An 18,120-nucleotide genomic window follows, 5' to 3' on the forward strand; every position below is an offset into this window, starting at 1 on the left:
GGGGGTTGAAACAGCGTGTACCATGTGATCCCATTTCTGTCACACGAAGGGGTGTGTTTATGTTCATGTTTGGGGATAATTACCCAACATGTGAATGGCCCCTCTTTCCTGGTGCTGGGATTGGTTACAGGGGATTAGTACCTCCTTCTTTCTGCCTTCCGTATGGTATAAATTACAGAGGTTATGATTATCTTAATACTCAGAGAAGTTATAATAAAGCTGATTTTGTCTGAGAGAGTGTGTGTGTGGGGGGTTAACTTGTTAATCTGCGACTTCATGTGGCCCCCACAGAGTTCTGCCTCCTAGTGAATGACCCTTTTACCCTGGCCTGAGTGTATTTCAGAGCTGCTAGGAGGCCACGTTGTTTTTCAATCAGCCAGTGGGTCAGAAAGATCCTTCATTCCTAACACTCCAGCCAAATAAACAAAAAAATGCTTCCAAAGGTCCTTTGGGGCCTCCTAGCACAATCAGTGAACTCTGGACTTCAGAATAGTTTCTCAAGGGCCTTGCAATCACCGAGCGAGCCACATACCCCTGGGGGCCTGAGGGCACATACCTTCCTCTCTTTGGGCCTCAGTTAACCCAGCTGTAAAAGGGGCAGATTCAACCAGTTCAGTTTATTTAAAAAAAAAAAAAAAAAAGTTCATGCGCTCTTCATCACGACAAAGATGAAAACTGCACATTCCTACTGGGGGATATCTTCTACTTAATCCAGTAGCCAAGACTATTCTGTGGAACTTTATTTTCTGAAGTTCATATCCTGAAAACAATAGGTGTCCGTCCCCCCCCATTTTCTGAAATTAAACAATGATACTGAATATAACTTTTACACACAGTAGAGGACTCTCTGGAACCATAGCCCACGTCCAGCCCTGCTGTGTGGGAGGTCCCTGCGTGGTCCCTGAGACCCTTCTCTAGGCTCCAGGGTGATGGCCTCGTGCTCCAGCTCTGGGTGCAGATTGCCTGGGTGAGGGTCACCAGATAAAATACAGGGCGCCTTGTATTTTTATTTGCTAAACCTGCCAACTCTAACCTGGCTTCGAATATGAGCTTCTGCTTTGTAGGGAGTGTTACTATGAGCAAGTCCTTTCTTCTTTCTCTCTCCCTCTCCCTTCCTCTTTCTTTCTGATTGTATTAAGTACTCTAATCTTAATCTTAAATGTACACCTCGATGAATTTTCACAAATACACACACTTATAAGCACCACTCAGATTAAGGTGCATGTTTCCAGCATCCTAGAAGCTTTCCTCTTGCTCCTGCCTGGTCAGAGCCTCCCCCAGAGGTAGTCACTCTTCCCATATCCTTGATCACCACCAGATTGATTTGTCTTTTCTTGAATTTCACATATGTGGAATCATGCGGTATGGATTCTTTCCTGTCTGGCTTCCTCTGCTCCACATGCTGACTGTGAGATTCATCCAAGCTGTTGCATGCAGCAGTATTTGTCTTTTTCATTGCTGTATAATATTCCACAGTGTGAATGGCCTGAGAAAACCACAATCAGTTTATGCATTCTCCAGCTGATAGAGATTTTGTTGTTCCTAGTTTAGGGCTGTGAATGTCCTTGTACAAGCTTCTTGCTTGACTGTTTTCATCTCTCTTGGGGACCAATGTAAGGCTAGAGTTGCTGGGTTTTAGACGAGACGTATGTTTAGCTTTTATGGATACTGGGAGCAAGTTTTTGGATTGAAGGAGGGATGGTAATAACAGCATCTAGTTTACAGGGCTTTTGTGAGATTAAATGAGATAATTTGAGTACTTAAAATTGGCACATTGAAATTCACAAAACGTAAATCATTGCTAGGATGGGAGTTGGGGGTGGGGCATGAAGATACCTGATTAAACTTTGTTAACATTTAAGCATTTCAAACTTGAACTAGAGGCACGAGGAATTTTCGTAAGGTTGTGTGATATAAAAGTGATAAATGCTATTGTTTAAAAAAATCAAACAAAATGGAAGTATATAGAGTAAAGGCAGAGCTCAGCCCATCCTTTCTGAATGAATTAAAAACACTATGCACTAAGCATGTTGCATACATTTTCTTATTTCATCTTTACCTTATTATTTGATGATGCTGGAGGTGGGGGCATGGGGACTGGAGGCTGGACCGTCAAAGCTGACCCAAAGGCTGCCTCACCGAGGTATCTTGGTTCTTCTCTCTGGGCCTCAGTTTCCCCCTCCAGACAGTGATGTGCCTGATGATCTTTGGGCTTTAATAATCACAGCTCCAGGTCTAGCCCTGCAGAGGAGGGGTCTGGGGTCCTGCTGCTAGCATCTCTGGGATACGGAGCAAAGAGCCACTCATCCTCATGGCCCGAACAGGCATCACTTTGAGTCTCTTCTTGGCCATATCCACCTAGTGTCCCAGAATGGCACTGGGCTGGCCGGCTGGCCCTGGGAGCCCTGGTCCTGGACCTCTGGTCTCCACTCAGGGGCTGCCAGGATGACCACCCCCACCCTGCAGGCCAGGGAACGACCCTCCCCTCCCTCAGGGTGGCAGCAGAAAGAGAAAAGAAGGAGGATTCTCTCCAGCTGGCCTGGGAGACAGACCTGCTTGTGCCCATCAGCCCTCCAAGAACCCCCGCCTGCCCCCTCCCTTCCACCGAGGCCTGTACCCAGGGGCTTGGGATCAGCCAGAAAAGTCAGGCAGCTTTTCAGGGACTGGGAGTGAGGGGAGGGGAGGTCTCCCAGCCCGGCCTGTCAGCAGCACAGCGCCGAGCAGTGCCCCGTCTATAACTCCAGACTTTGACCCTGAGCTCCAGTCCTGCTGGCAGGCAGAGGGCTGAGGACAGGACGCCTCCGAATCAGGAGCCTCCCCTCTGAAAGCAGGACTCTGCACCCACAGCAGCTGCCTCTTTTCTCCAGAAGTTGGGCACACCGGGTGAGTGGGGATTTTTTAGGGGGGCCGGGTACAGCAAAACTCATGTCCTCCCGGTGTCAACGGAGAAGGCTCCACGTTAGAGCCTGAGGCAGGTGACAGCCGTGGAGTTGGGCAGGGACCATAGGTAAGCACCTTCGCTTTTCCAAGCCTCAGTTTTCTAATCTGAAAAGCAGGATCATAACTCGCCTCTTACAGGGTCAATCTGAGTATTAGAAGAGGTGATGGCTCAGTGGGTGAGCACAGTCTCATGCACCCAGAGGTTGCAGGTTCGATTTCTGGTCAGGGCACCTGCCCGGGCTGTGGTCTTGATCCCCTGTAGGGGGCGTGCGGGAGGCCAGTCGATATGCTGCTTTCACATAGGTGTTTCTCTTTCTCCTTCTCCCTTCCTCTCTCTCTAAAAAGCAATAAAAATATTTTTTTCAAAAAACATTTTAAAAAGAGGTGATTAATGTAAACTGCTTAGCATAGAACTGGGCACACAGCAGGTACTCAATACACGGTCATTATTATTTTGTGGGCAGGGAGCTGGGTAGCCTGGTTGTCAAGTATTTATAAAATCTGTTCCATTGTAAAGACAAACTCTGAAAATATCAGCTTCATAAGCAGTAGCCATATGGAGCAACTTGGAAGAGCTGATAATGTTCATTCAGATACCTAACCCGTGACTTGTGATTTTTTCAGAACCATCTTTCTTATTCTTTGCTGCCATCAAAGGCAGGAGCTGCCTTGAGTTACTTTCTAGGGACAAGGGAGATTAGAAGCAAAGAAACACAGGGCCGAAAGGCAGGCAGAAGGTGTCTGCGCTGACTTATTGCCAGCTGCCTGAGTGGCTTTACGGCACGGTGCAGAGATCAGATCTGAACCCTGGCCCACACTGCTGTGTGACTGTGGGAGAGTGGCTTCCTGCCCCTGAACCTCAGTCCCACCTCTGTAGAACCTTCTAGAACAGTTGAGAGTATTAAGTAAGAGGGTGTCTATACTGTATCTACATGTGTCTGGCAAGCCGCAGATGACCAGAATGATCCCCTTCCTGCTCCACCCTTACATAGACATTATAGTTAGACACACACACACAAAGTTGCTATAATCACTATCAAATTTTGATTCTAGGCCCTGGAAAGAGAGCAGTAGACAAAAGTCCCAGCTCTCCCGGAGCTGATATTCTGGTGGGGAGACAATAGTCAGGGAGCTTTGTTAACCCTTAAAAGTTTAAAGAAGAGGAAGCCGAGGCTCAGTTACAATGAGCAACTCATTCTGGTTTGCCACGGGACTTTCCTGTTTTTAGCACTCGGAGTCCACATCCCGGGGACACCCTCAGTCTTGGGAAATCGGGGAGGTTGGTCACCCTTGCTCAACAAAGTTAAGTGACTTGCCCAGGGTCACACAGGTGGTATGCGCCAGAGCCAGCTGTGAACCTGGATGTGTGTGCCCCACAGCCTGAGCTGTTATTGGCGTCCCCCCATGCCGTGCCATCTCCTAGACTCATCATGAGGAATTTGGAAAGTACAGAAAAGCCCTCTATCCCTGCCTTCTTATTGTTAATGTACAAAACTGGTCAACTCTATGGCAGTTATGCAGAGACAGAAGGCCCAGAGAGGGGAAGTAACTTAGCCAAGGTCACACAGCGAGCTAGACGAGAAGCCAGGCTTGACTCTCCCTTTTTCCCCTCTCCTCCTCCGCATCCAGTGTCCTTTTCTTTGTTATTTCCAAGGTGCTGGGGGACAGAAGGAGGCTGCCATGTATTGAGGGCCTACTCTGTGCCAGGCAGTGTACCAGGGACTGTGGCCTTGCTGGACGCCCCTGTGAGATCAGGTTACTTCTGTTTTAGAGAGAAGAGATTTGGGGAGAAGGCTGAGGGTCCCTGAGAGGGTCTGGCCCCACATTCCCCCAACCACACCCGGGGTCAGAGCTGGACGAAGAATCACTGAGAGCAACGACACATTTTTGTTTTGGGGTTTTATCTCCAACTTGGCCGGTGAAACCCCAGCAGAGTCCAGTTTCTGTGGGCTGGAGCCATTTCCCCCTTTACAAAACTAGGCCATACTGAGAATGTCCTGCCGTTCAGGGCCACAGGCTGGGAGCCAAGGTCTGTGGGAGGAGAGTTGTGAGTAAAGAGGAGGGAAAGTTGAATTTGGCCCTTTTGGGCACAAATGTCCCCTTGTTCTGTCTCAGCAGGAGCCGGTAGAATATACCCCTGCTGTGCGGGCCCAAACAGATTCAAGGTCAAAAGCTGCTAGGCCTTCTAAACTTTTGAGGACCCAGGCAGCCCAGCACCCCAAGGCAGTTTCTGAGGGGGTGCACTGGAGGACCTGAGTTCTGAGACCAGCTTTTGCAGCTGATGCATCTAATGTTCTTAGAGCTGCATCCACTAGCTGCCAGCCTGGCACACAGTAGGTGTGCAAAAAGGGCATGTGAGTTTACTTCAATTGAAATTCAATCCCAGCAGCACCACTTCTTGACTCTGTGACCTGGGGTAAATGACTTTACCTCTCTGAGCCTCAGTTTCCTCATCTGTAAAGTGGAGCCAATAACACTGGTCCCTACCTCATAAGAATGTTGGGAGACTTAAATGAAATGAGGCATGGGAAGCACTTAGTGCTGAGGCTGGCACACAGTAGGTACTCTGTGAATGTCAGTAAGCTTCTTTTGTACTAGACACTAAGTTAAACGTTTTCCATTTGCCATCTCGATAAATCTTCCATCTACTCTCTGAGGCATGAGTTCATCTCCCCATTTTCCAGAAGAAGAAACTGAGGCGTATAAAGCACCTTGCCCAAGGTCAATCAATGGCCAGTAGGCGGCAGAGCTGAGATTGGAGGTTTGAAGCCAGAGCCCATTGTCCTGACCATTAGACTCCCCAGCCTAGAGCTGGCCAGGTACTCTGCTAGGCCCTTTCTATGTTCTCAGATGGATACAGTGTATTTGCGGAGGCTTTCCTGGGAAAGTAGTATCACAAGCTGTGTGACCTTGGGCAAGTGGCTTTGCCTCTCCATGCCTCCGTTTTTCCATTTGTGAGGGTCACAGAGAGGATCGACTATTAAAAGGGTTTCGCAGTAGCCGACACTTTCTAAGCCTTCAGTGGATGGTGGTGATGGTGGCGACGGTGATGGAGATGATGGTGGTGACACGCCTCTACCCTTCCTTCCTGCAGGCTGGCACAATGCGCGTGGTAGTGATTGGAGCGGGCGTCATTGGTCTGTCCACCGCCCTCTGCATCCACGAGCGCTACCACTCAGTCCTGCCGTCGCTGGACTTGAAGGTCTACGCAGACCGCTTCACCCCGCTCACCAACACCGACGTGGCTGCTGGCCTCTGGCAGCCCTACCTCTCCGACCCCAGCGACCCACAGGAGGCGTGAGTGAGGGTCCCAGAGGGTGGTCGGGCGGCCAGAGGAGCTGAGTCTGCAGAGGGGATGCCCCCTCTCAGGGTCCCTGTCACCAATTACAGGCCCTTTGTGGATGCGATGGCCTGGCATCATGCGAAGAAAACAATCAATATTAAGCCCCTCCCGTGCGCTAGACGGGTGCTACGCTTGATCTTAGCAGTGACAGAAGTGATGTGTGCCAGGCAGACGGAGGCTTTGTCTCCATTCCTCCCCTAAGCCAGGTGGCTGTGGATGCCGCGTAAGCCGGAGAATCAGGAGTACTTCTAAGTGGGTCGATCAATGCTCAGGTTTAGCAAAGAAGTCGCAAGTGTCATTATGGTAGTTTTGAAACCCTTAGCTGCTTCAACAGAGGCAGCCTCGGGTGCATACTGGCTCAAAGGGAAGTTTTATTCTTACTTCCCACACATTCCAAAGCCAATGCTCCTGATCAGCGGGTGGCAATTCAGGGATCTGGCGCCTCTCTAACTCATGGCTCTGCCATCCTCCTCTGCGGCTTCCAATGTTGCCATTCTCACAGGCGGCGCCTGCACAGGGAGCACAGCATGAGGACCACGTGTGCACGGTCTTTAGGATCCACTGGCTACAATGCAGTCACATGGCCACACCTAGCTGCAAGGGAGTCTGGAAAATGTAGTTGAGCTGTGTTCCCAGGGAGAAGGGGAAGTATTTAAACATTTGGGAGTGCAAGCAGGTGTTTACATTGTGTGTGTGTATGTGTGTGTATGTGTGTGTGTGTGTGTGTGTAGCATGTAACGGGGGGGTGGTGCCCAGAGAGAGTATGAACCACGTGGCTCACAGTCCCCAAAGCAGTTCAAAGCCTTCATTTAAACTTGGCAACTACATGATCCCAAGCCAGAGGTAGGAGCATCCTTTGTTTCCCTCTTCTCTATTCTATTATTGGGGAAATATTGGAAAGTTTGGGGAGGGGGAAGACCTGTAGGCATTTTGGGTGCTGCAGGAATGGAACGTGGTGGATTTCTGGATTTGGATGCATCCCCACCAGCCTGATCACAGCCCTGTGCAAGCTGACCTTCAGAGCTGTCTTATCCAGCTCAGGGTATTACGTGATGAGACTCTGGGGGACCCTTCCAGGTACTGGAACCAGCAGACCTTCGACTATCTCCTGAGCCACATCCACTCTCCCAATGCTGCCAACATGGGCCTGGCCCCGATCTCAGGCTACAACCTCTTTCGTGAAGCTGTTCCGGTGAGTGAGGAGTCCTTGACCGTGGGGCAGAGCCTTGATCACAGACCAGGACTGGGGCCTCGAGTCTGGGCGGTACTTTGAGACTCCAAGGAGACAGACACCTGTGTCCAAAACAAGTTTACCTTAAATCCTATTTTTTCTTTTAAAATTATTTTTGCTTCCAATTTTGTTATTAAATTGTCAGAGACCAAAGAATCTTCTGAGGAACAAGGGGGACTAGCCTTTGATTGGTAAGGGTAAAACTTAGTCACATCCTCTAGTGGATGCTCTCAGGTTGCTTGGAGAGGGTGACTGGCTGGTTGCCCACAACCCCAAGCCGGCTCTCTGAGGTTTAGTCAATATTTAGCACTGTGCTAAGAGCATTACCCATGTTATGTTACCTTCCGTGGGACCAAGAGTGATTATTAACTCCATGATACAGACCAGAGAGCTGAGCCTCAGAGAATTTAAGGCAGTCAGTGGTGAGGTTGAAATCTCCATCTAAGTTGTCTGACACTATGGTCTGCTGCCTCCCACTCTCAGCCCTTGGTGACTCTCACTGTCGCCCTTTATTTCTCCCATATTTCTAATCCTTACTCTATCACTCACCCCAAGTCTTCCTCTTACCTTTAATAGTGGTTAAGAATTTGGACTCTGAAGCCAAACTGTGTGGGTTCAGATCTCAGCTCCACCATTTATTAGCTGTGGGATCTTAGACAGGTTACTTTACCTCTCAAAGCCTCAGTGGGCCCATCTGTTCAGTGGGGCTAAGAATAGTATCTACCTCAATGGGTCGTTGTGAAGGTTAAATGGAGTGACGTACGTAAAATGCGTGAAACACAGGCTTCTACACAGTAAACATTATATAAATTTTTATTACAGTTACTATTGACTTTCGCCCATCCCTGTGTCCCCTTCTCTCCTTCTGCAGGACCCTTCCTGGAAGGACATAGTTCTGGGATTTCGGAAGCTTACGCCCAGGGAGCTGGACATGTTCCCCGGTTACAGGTAAGGTTACTGTCAAGGACAAAGGGACAGAGGCCCAACAACTCAGACAGGCCTGTCCAGAAGGCAGCTGAAGATGAAGTCCTGTCCCATCCTACACGTAGGGCCCCACGTACCCTGGTCCCCTGGCGCTCTGTTCAGCTCCTTCGGAGAAGACCCCCACCCGCACTGGGCCTTGGGCTAAGGAAGTGGGGGAGGGGGTGGAATCACAGATCCCAAGGCCAGAAGCTCCATACCACCCTCTTCTTTGGTAGAAGAGGAAACTGAGCTTTAGAGATGGGATTCCAACCCAGTCGGCGTGACTCCAAACCCCTCTATACTTTTCCCTACAGCCCAGTGTCTCTCTGGCCCTCTCCTCATCCCACCCCACGCTTGAATCCCCTCTACCAATGTCCATCCAGCCTCCAGTTGCATCTCCCTATGTCAGGGATGACTTTGTAGGACAGAAAAATTTCCGTTGCACTGAGCTCAAAACCACTTCCCCCTTGAACTTCACCCAGAGGTCCTGCCTCGACCCTTGCCCCCCCCAACACCTGACACTGCTCCCGTCTCCATTTGAGAGCCTTCAAAGATAGCATTGACCCTGACCCTTTATTCCCACCCTTGCCTCCTGTGACTCTAGCTACGGCTGGTTCAACACAAGCCTGACTCTGGAGGGGAGGAGGTATCTGCAGTGGCTGACGGAAAGGTGAGATTTTCCACTTCAGTTTCAGGAAAGCAGCTCCCAGGGACCAGGGTGGTGGTAGATGATTGTTAATGGGTTTCGTCTGTGTACCGACCAGCCCCAGGTGCTAACCCTTAGGCGTGGTGGGAGCTATCCTTGGTTCTGTGCACTAAGACAACGGTCCCCATGCCTGGGTGGGCAACAGAACCACCTGGGCAGCTCTTGACATGTGATATTTATTATCGACCTCACTAAGAGCCGTAATATTTGTGTAATAGCTTTAAGTGGATTCCCTTAAGTGGACTCCCTTTTCCAGATCTACTTACATCATCTATAAAACATAAGTTGCCTATAGAGCTGTTTTCTCAAGGAGCATCCTTTGGGAAATGTCCCCCACGCTGTCCCTTGGAGAGGTAGGATAGAGAAGTGAGTAACACGCTTTTCCATGTGTCTGACCACCCCAGGTTAACTGAGAGGGGAGTGAAGTTCTTCCAGCAGAAGGTGGAGTCTTTGGAGGAGGTGAGCTGCAGGGCTGGATGTGGGAGGCAGAGGAGGGAAGGCCTTTGCTTCCTGTTGCTGAGTTGGGGGTCCCTTTCTCAGCCTTCCAAGGTCCCCTTGAGGCCCATCCCAGACTGAACTTTTGTCAACCCCAGAATGACTCAGGCATTTTGCCTTGATATTGGTGGCAGAAGTAAAGGGACAGTGGGACAATGGTGGCTGATCTATATTTAAGCTTCAGTGAGTTGTAGGGCCAGAGAGCTGGCTGCCTCTTCCTGGTATCAGCTGCACCCCACCCCCAGGTTCCAGACACTTGGATTGCCTCCTACCCACATCTGGGTTGATGTTTCTGCAAAGTCACGGTTCCCAGCTGACTCACCCCCAGAGTAACCCCACTGCCAATAATAATGATAGTAGCAGCTACCTCCATCCTGCACTGACCATGCACCAGGAGCTTTGCTCTATGACTTCACTCAATCCCAGCAGCTAGGATAGTGCTTGGCACACGGAAGGCTATCAGTACACGCGGCTGCTGGCATTTGGGTCCAGCCCTGATGGGCACCTGGGAAATACAGCTGACTCAGACACAGCCCTTATTCCCAAGGAGATGACAGCCCAGCGTAGCAAACACTGGCTCATGAGCAAGAACGGTGCCTTGTGACGTGTGTGTGTGTCCCAGGACTGACCTGTGAGGGGAGGCCTGGGGGCTGGGCTGGCAGTCTGGGTGCCCATCAGGCTATATCTGGGACCTATCGAGTATCTCATCCATGCCCAGAACTAGGGGTTCACACATGCCTTCTGCAGATGACTTGGCAGAGTGGAAGGCCAGAGAATGAAATAAAAAGCAATCAGAAGGAGGAAGAAAACTATCTCTGCTTGCTTTCTGACTTCTTCTGGAAGGTTCCAGAAAGTTTCCCCCTTTTCCGCAGTACTCCTTACTGAGCACTTTTACACCCAGAGCCACACTGGGTCCTCACAGTAGCCTATGAACATGCATTACCAGCCCCATTTTATAGCTGAGGCAGATGAGCCTTGAGGAGGTGACGGGACATTTCTGAGGCCACACGGCAGGTAAATGGCAGAGCAGACATTGGAGCCAGGCCCATGAATTCCTCATTGAGCCTCTGCCCTGCTGTGCCACAGGGAGCTGAGAGCTCTGAGGTGGAAGGAGGGAAGGGGAGGAGGCAGGGGATACCAGGGTCCTCACCCCCTTCCACCCCACCTGCCCTGTTGGCTGCCTCCAGGTGGCGAGAGGAGGCGCCGACGTGATTATCAACTGCACTGGCGTGTGGGCCGGGGCGCTGCAACCCGACCCCCTGCTGCAGCCCGGCCGGGGGCAGATCATCAAGGTGAGTGTGGAGGTGAGGAGGGAAGAGACCTCTGCCTTTTGTTGCTAGGAAGATTGTAGCTGCCTGCTTATTGCATCTCCAAAGATAGAGGATGTGTCGGGGACACCTCTTAGAGGCACCGCACCTTGGAGGCGCAAGAAAGACCAACACAAGCCACCCAAAGTTCTCTTTTTATTTCAGAGAGAGGAAGGGAGAGGGAGAGAGAGACAGAAACATCAATGATGAGAGTCATTGATCGGCTGCCTCCTGCACTCCCCCTGCTGGAGATCGAACCCACAACCAGGGCTTGTGCCCTGACCAGGAATCGAACTGCGATCTCCTGGTTCATGGGTGGACACTCAACCACTGAGCCACGCGGGCCAGGCTGAGGTTTCTTCTTAATAGCAAAGCGTGTGTGTATATGTCTGTACATATGCGGGAGCTGTATACATGTACAAACATGTCTGTATTATAATAAAAAGGCACTTTATTGTGTCCGTCATTGAATCCTTACCACAACCCTTTGAGATGGGGAAACTGAGGCCCAGAGGACTTGAGTAACATGCATAAGTTCACGCAGGAGTAAGTGGTGGAACTGGGATTAGAACCCAGGCAACCTGGTTGAAGAGCCCCGTATAAGCACTGGCCCACGCGCCTCTCACTGTGTGCGTGGGCGTGGGCGTGGGGCATGCCTCCCTATTCCTGAATGGGCATGTGCGCATTCACAGGTGTGCAGGTGTGTGGGGATGGGCATGTGTGTCCCTGAGGTGGGCCAGTGTGTGTGTGTTTGCACATGTGTGCTGGGCTTTTCTGTGGCCATGTGGGTGAAAATGCGCGACGCTTCAGGGAGCAGGTTGGCTCTCAGTCGGGGTGCTCTTCCTGTGAGAGTCAGGTGTGGACTTATGGCAGGGGATCCTGGCTAAGGAACTGGCCACTCTTCTCAGATCATCTGGTTTTGGAGGGGAGCAGGGCGGGGGGCCCGCTGGTCCATCTCCCCTGATGAGACCTCTCTGTCCTCTGTCACCAGGTGGATGCTCCTTGGCTGAAGCACTTCATCATCACCCATGACCCAGAGAGAGGCATCTACAAGTCCCCGTACATCATCCCAGGGTAAAAATCTGATACCCGAGGCAGAGGACGGGGCATCTTTATGCCCTTGTCGGGCTCCTGCTGCCCACCCCAGGCCCCTTGCTTGGTCCCTGCAGCTTTTCTCTTTCTTTAAGTGTGGTTGAGCCATTAAATGCCTGGGAAGGCAGGACTCAGGCTTAATTGGACTCTACCTTGAGCATGCATTTGGATGGCAGTGATGCAAGAGACAAAGGTGATGCTGGAGACAGAGACGTGATGACAGTGGCTCTAGAAGTGGTGTGAATGGCAATAATAGGAATGGTGGTGGGAATGGCGATTGGAGTGGATGGCCGTATTAATGACAGAGGTGATAGTATTCGTGAATGTGGTGGTGGTGTTGATGGGATGACAACATTGTTGATAGTGAAATAGTGTGGTAATGATAGTATTGCATTGATGAGATCAATGTTGATGACGGCGGTGACCCGGAGTGGGGGAGGTAGGCGGTGCTGATGGAGATGACAGTGTCAATGATGATGTTAATAGAGTGGCAGAGATGACAGTCTCAAGGGCAGTGTTAATTTTGTGACTGTGCTGACTGTCTCGATGGCAATGGTGGTGGTGTGGAGGAGATGACAATATCACCACTAATGATGGCCGTTGAAATGGTGACTGGGGTTGATGGTGGTGGAAACGGTGATTGGAGTGGATGGTGATTGGAAGGAAGTGGTGCAGATGATGTTGCTGATGGATATGACAATATTTTTTCCAGCTTTTTTGAGATATGACTGACACGTAACATTGTGCTCATTTAAGATGCATAAAGTGACTTGATATATGTATATCTTGTGAAATGATTACCACAATATGGTTAGTTAACACATCCATGACCTCACATAATTACATTTTTTGGGGGTGTGGTGAAAACATTTAAGATCTACTCTCTTAGCAATTTTCAAGTATATAATACAGTATTATTAGCTATAGTCCCCATGCTGTACACTGGAAGAGGTGACAAGAATGGCGATGGCGGAGGTGGTGGTCGATGGCGGTGACAATGGCAATCGCAGTGGTGCTGATGGTATTGTGAGCGGGGATGACGCGTTGATGGAAGTAGTGATTTAGGTAGAGACGGTGGTGAGGGTTAGCACGGTGATGACCCCCATTCATCTCAAAGGCTTTGTTTCCCTTCATTCTTGACCCTCCTACTTTTATGTAGGATCCAGGCGGTGACTCTTGGGGGCATCTTCCAGCTGGGGAACTGGAGTGAGGTGAACAACAGTGAAGACCACAACACCATTTGGGAAGGCTGCTGCGGACTGGAGCCCACGCTCAAGGTAAGGCGGGGCAGGGAGCCGCTCCCTAGGCCAGGACCCTGGCGGCTTGCTCATGAGGACGCTCGAGGAGAGAAGATTCTGCCACTGGATGACTGGGCGACCTAATTCCAGCAAGGGTCTGTGGAATACACCAGAATCTGGTGATGTCCAGGGCCGTCCTGCTATGGGCTGATGAGACCTGAATGGCCATGACTAAGAGTTGCTCTCTCTTGAGGTGACACCGTCAAAACACCTAAGTCTGTGTTCCCAAGGAGCAGAGAGCTACATTTTCACACTTGCCTGCAAGTGGCGATGACAGTGCTGATGGTGGCGAGGGTGTGGGGCGCGGGGGAGGCCGTGGTTGGCACCTATGGCGAGGGAAACGCTGAGGGTGGTGGTAAGGATGGTGGTGAGGTGGCGACTGTTAATAGTATCGTGGTGGTGACTGGTGGTGGTCATGGTGATAACGATGGGACATTGGTAGAACAGATGGTGACTGGTGACAGTAATGATGTTGGTGGCTGACGAAGGTGGTGACGATGGCAGGGGTGATGGGTGAAACAGCGATGGTGTTCATTTAGGTGGTGGTAACGATAGAGAGGCTCGCAAAGTGAGCTCGCTGTCCCCTGAAAACGGCAGCAGAAAGGATAACGCAGAGATGGGTCACTGGCGCTTTGCTTTCCAGGACGCCACAGTCGTTGCTGCATTGACTGGCTTCCGGCCAGTCCGCCCCCGGATTCGGCTGGAGAGGGAACAGCTTTGCTTCGGATCTTCAAACGCAGAGGTGCGCTCCCTGGCGAGGGGAGCAATGCCATCCCCACTCCTAAGAGGGCTCTTGGCTGTGGTGGCCACTACCCCCTCCTCTCTACACGGGGAGACGGAGGCTCGGTGATGGTAACGGGCCTGCTCAAGGTCACATAGAGGGCAGCGCCTTGGTTGGCTAGAGCCTGTGGTCAAGCAGAAGGATGGGCACTTATTGAACATCTGCTTTGTGCCCGTGACACGAACGGCCTATGGGGCCTCCCCTACAGCTCTTTGGGGTCAGGACTGTTCTCCCCATGCTTCAGATGAGCCACCTGGGGCTCCAAGAGGTGGGCCATTCACCTAAATCAGACCCCTAGTGAGGGACAGGCCTGGGATGTGGTCTGAACGTGACTCCAGCCCCATTTCCCAGTGTCCATTTGCAGCTGCTCCATTGACTCTCTGGGGTCCCCTCTCATGTCCTCTCTCGTGGGGTAGGAACTGGGCTTACTGAAATGGTGGGAGATGTCCTGGGCTGAAGGCACTGACCTGAGGGGGTGGGCTCCCATTAGGAAAGCAATCCTTCCTATCTAGGTTACCCTTCCTTTCTTACCTTAGTTTTAGCTTTAAGGCCCCAGGGCCTTGTCTCTGTCCCCAGGATGAATTAGCACGTTACCCAGAGTCCACTCACACAGTACCCCTGATTTCCTTTCCTCGGGGTGGGTAGAAGAGTCGCCTACCAACACGAGAAGTTCAGCAGCCCGGTGGAGGATGGTAATGAGGAAGGTGACTTAGAGAACTTCAAACAATTTGACATGTGTGGGGGAGCATCTCTGACCTCAAGTTCTAGATGATTCTACATTTCCTGTGCTGAGTGCTTAAGGCAGGTTCATCTCCTAAGTAGAAGAGGAGTCTAGGGTGTCAACCTCAGCTCCCCAAACAATCTCCTTACTGCTGTCCCTGGGGGCTCTACCCTCCCACCAGGGTGCCGAGAAGAGTTCCAGAGTCATTTGGCTTTGCCCAGGACTCTTCAGAGAGCTCCTGAATCCCCTAGGGCAGACCAGGCCACCTTCTCTCTTCCTCTCCCAGGTCATCCACAACTATGGCCATGGAGGCTATGGGCTTACCATCCACTGGGGCTGTGCCCTGGAGGCAGCCAAGTTTTTTGGCGAGGTCCTGGAAGAGAGAAAGCTGCTCAGGATGCCACCATCCCACCTCTGAAGATGCCAGTGACCGCCGCCTCCCCTACAAGGACTTCCCGCTTTCCTGGGCCAGCTAATCAATGTGCTTCTCTCTAAGTCATCGCTTACCCCCCACCCCGCCCCTGGCTCCTGTCCACAAGCAGCAGGAGGTGAGAGGGAACCACAAGGTCATTCCTGGAGGTGAGTCCGGCCCCATCTGAGGTCTTTGATCACTGAGGTCTGTCCACTCCCTCTGGGCCTGACATCCCTAAAACTTACTCCATGAGCCCTCAGAAGAACGGGAAGCTCAGAAAATCAAGAGGCAAGCAGAAAATTGAGGTAGTTGAGGTTAAGTAACTTGATGACAAGTCACACTAACATGTTAAAGGCTCTGAAAAGGCCTGCAGCAAAGACATGTATCTGATGTTGTTTAATCCAGTCTTCCTAAACCTAGCTGGCTATGGAAACCTTTTGCCCAGAGAATGAACTTGAGGGAATGCTTAACAGATTTCATAGGAAGTTATACGTAGAACTGGAGTGTGGAGGAGGCAGAAGAGATGAGGCATGAAACTAGCAACATGTGATGCCCGTTCCACATCCAGGATCCCAAATGGCATCGACAGCCCACTGAACGGCCCCAGGGGCACCATGTAACGCTTGAGAAGGGGCCACTGCAAGGATCGACCCACAAGGAACCCCTTCATAGAGCATAAACCCACTAAGCATACTCCTTGTTTGGGGGCAGACCTAACATCTATCTGAGATGTTTGCCTCTGAGATAGCAAACAGGCTTCCAGATGTTTCTAGGTCCTTTGCGTTTCCATATGAATTTTACAATCAGCTTGCCAATTTCTGCTGGGATTTTGACAGGGATTGTGTCGAATTTATAGATCAATTTGGGGAGTATTGATCGGCATCTTAGCAATTTTAAGTCTACCAGTCCACTACCCTGGAACGTCTCTCCATTTATTTATTAGGCCTTCCATTTCTTTCAGCAATGTTTTGTACTTTATAAAAATCTTGCACTCCTTTCGTTAGGTTTATTCCTAAGTGTTTTGTTCTTTTCGATGCTCTTGTGAGTGGAATTGCTCTTACTGGCGAATTTAGAAAACACTGTTCTCTGGCATGGTGGGGGAGGGGGTGTTTAAAGCGGTTCATCATCAAACATGCTTGATTAACTGAGAATGATTGTATGTGATGTATGTTCAAATGTCAAAGAATCCAGATACAGTAAAGCACCACCAGAGGCTCAAGTCTGGCTGAAACCACTGAGTCTTTGAGGAGCAGAAGGGGCCTCAGGACCTGTCAGAGCTTCAGTGTTGGCATCTGTGTCCCTCCCACAACACTCCGCACCCCTCCATCAGCGCCCAGATCACACTGTATCACAATGACCTCTTTATGCCTGTATCCCCCATTGCACCCTGAATCCATGAAGACCATGTCTTATTCATTTTTTTCTTTTTAAATCCTCACCTGAGGATATTTTTTGCATTGCTTTTCAGAGAGAATGGAAGACGGGAGAGAGAGAGAGAGAGAGAAACATCGATGTGAGAGACACACGTCAATTGGTTGCCTCCCTCGTGTGCTCCGACAGAGGCACGTGCACTAGGCCGGAATCAAACCCCAATTTTGTTTCAAGAGGCTGTGGGTATCCCTCGATCCTGTGGGAAGTAGGTCCTTCCTTCCCCAGCCCCAGGGAAGAATTCATGCTGGGATGGGCACGGGACCCAGGTCTGACCAATGCAAAGCAATGGTAAATCGGCTGACGGGCTTCCATTTTAACCAAAAACAACAGGCCCTTTTAAAGGAAAACCTTTTGTGATTGTTCCTTCCCCATTCTACCTCCTTTGAAAATAAATACGATGCCTGGCACTTCAGCAGCCATCTTGTGACCATGAGGTTTCAAACGGCCAACATGCAGAAGATGGCAGGGAAGAAAGGCAAAAAGAAGTTAGGTCTTTGATGACATTGTTGAGCTGCTGAACCGTTCCTAGAACTGCCTGACTCTGGGCCTGTTGTTAAATGAGCCATTAATATTTTAATGGTTTAAGCTGCCATTGACTAGTTTTACTGCAGCTCAAGGTATCCAGGCCTTTGATGTCTATTAGTAGTAACGAAGGGAGACTCTTGATCTCATCCTTCAAGCCTCTCTGTTGCTTAATATTATTAAAAATAATGACTGTCCATATTCATTTCAAAGTCCATCCCTGAGATAGTCTTTCATCTCATTGCCAACACTGCCAGGGTCACTTAGGTGTTCCTGAGAGGATCTGAAGTAAGGGCAAGAAACTATATAACCCCTGCTACACTGAACATCTTTTGCCATTTTCTGAAATCTTTCCTAATACGCAGAGAAATAGATGACATTTCCATTAATGGAAACAGACGCTTTTGGAAAGTTCAAAATTAGATACAAACGTCCTCAGCAAAAGGCTTGGGCAACTTCTGTGGCAGCTCTTGTGTCATTCAGTAATACTGATTTTTTAAAATAAAGGGCAGGCGATTCAGAAGGCAACGAACTTTTCACTTTCATTTTCTCAAGAAGGAAAGTTTTCAATTGCAGGCCTCTTTACCCCAGCCCCTGGAAAACATTTCTGCCCACCAACCACTCCCCCCGACCTCAGTCCCCGGTTCCTCCAGGTTATTTGAGGGTAGAGGGAGTGGACATGCTCATCCGGCAGTGTCTGGCCAGCTGGAAGGCAAGCGAAGGTTCTGTGTTACCCAGGAGGGCTCAGCAGGCCAGAAGTAATTAGAGCTAGAACCACTGGGGGTTCAAGGGTACACCCGCATTGCCAGGGAGCAGATCTGCCAAGCCGCCTCCTCTCTGACGGACAGCCTGGGCCGAGGGGGCTGCAGCCCCTATTT

At 50.4% G+C, this 18,120-nt stretch overlaps 1 protein-coding gene across 2 annotated transcripts; it reads left to right on the plus strand.

The window, feature by feature from the left end:
* The first annotated feature begins 2,777 nt into the window (after nt 1–2,777).
* On the plus strand, nt 2,778–17,791 carry DAO (D-amino acid oxidase). 2 transcript variants are annotated; one of them, XM_081123707.1, is made up of 11 exons: nt 2,778–2,883; nt 6,035–6,237; nt 7,361–7,475; nt 8,386–8,462; nt 9,082–9,147; nt 9,588–9,642; nt 10,866–10,970; nt 11,977–12,059; nt 13,237–13,354; nt 14,019–14,117; nt 15,164–17,791. In XM_081123707.1, exons 2-11 carry the CDS (start codon nt 6,044–6,046, stop codon nt 15,293–15,295), a joined length of 1,044 nt encoding a protein of 347 aa, XP_080979833.1. In that variant the 5' UTR covers nt 2,778–2,883; nt 6,035–6,043; the 3' UTR covers nt 15,296–17,791. The 2 variants fall into 2 exon arrangements, with proteins under 2 accessions (XP_080979833.1, XP_080979832.1); XM_081123706.1 differs by having other exon boundaries at nt 2,844–3,007.
* Nucleotides 17,792–18,120: the final 329 nt, after the last annotated feature.

This window comes from Miniopterus schreibersii (genome assembly GCF_964146895.1).
Source record: "Miniopterus schreibersii genome assembly, chromosome: 20".
In the NCBI taxonomy this organism is placed as follows: domain Eukaryota; kingdom Metazoa; phylum Chordata; class Mammalia; order Chiroptera; family Miniopteridae; genus Miniopterus; species Miniopterus schreibersii.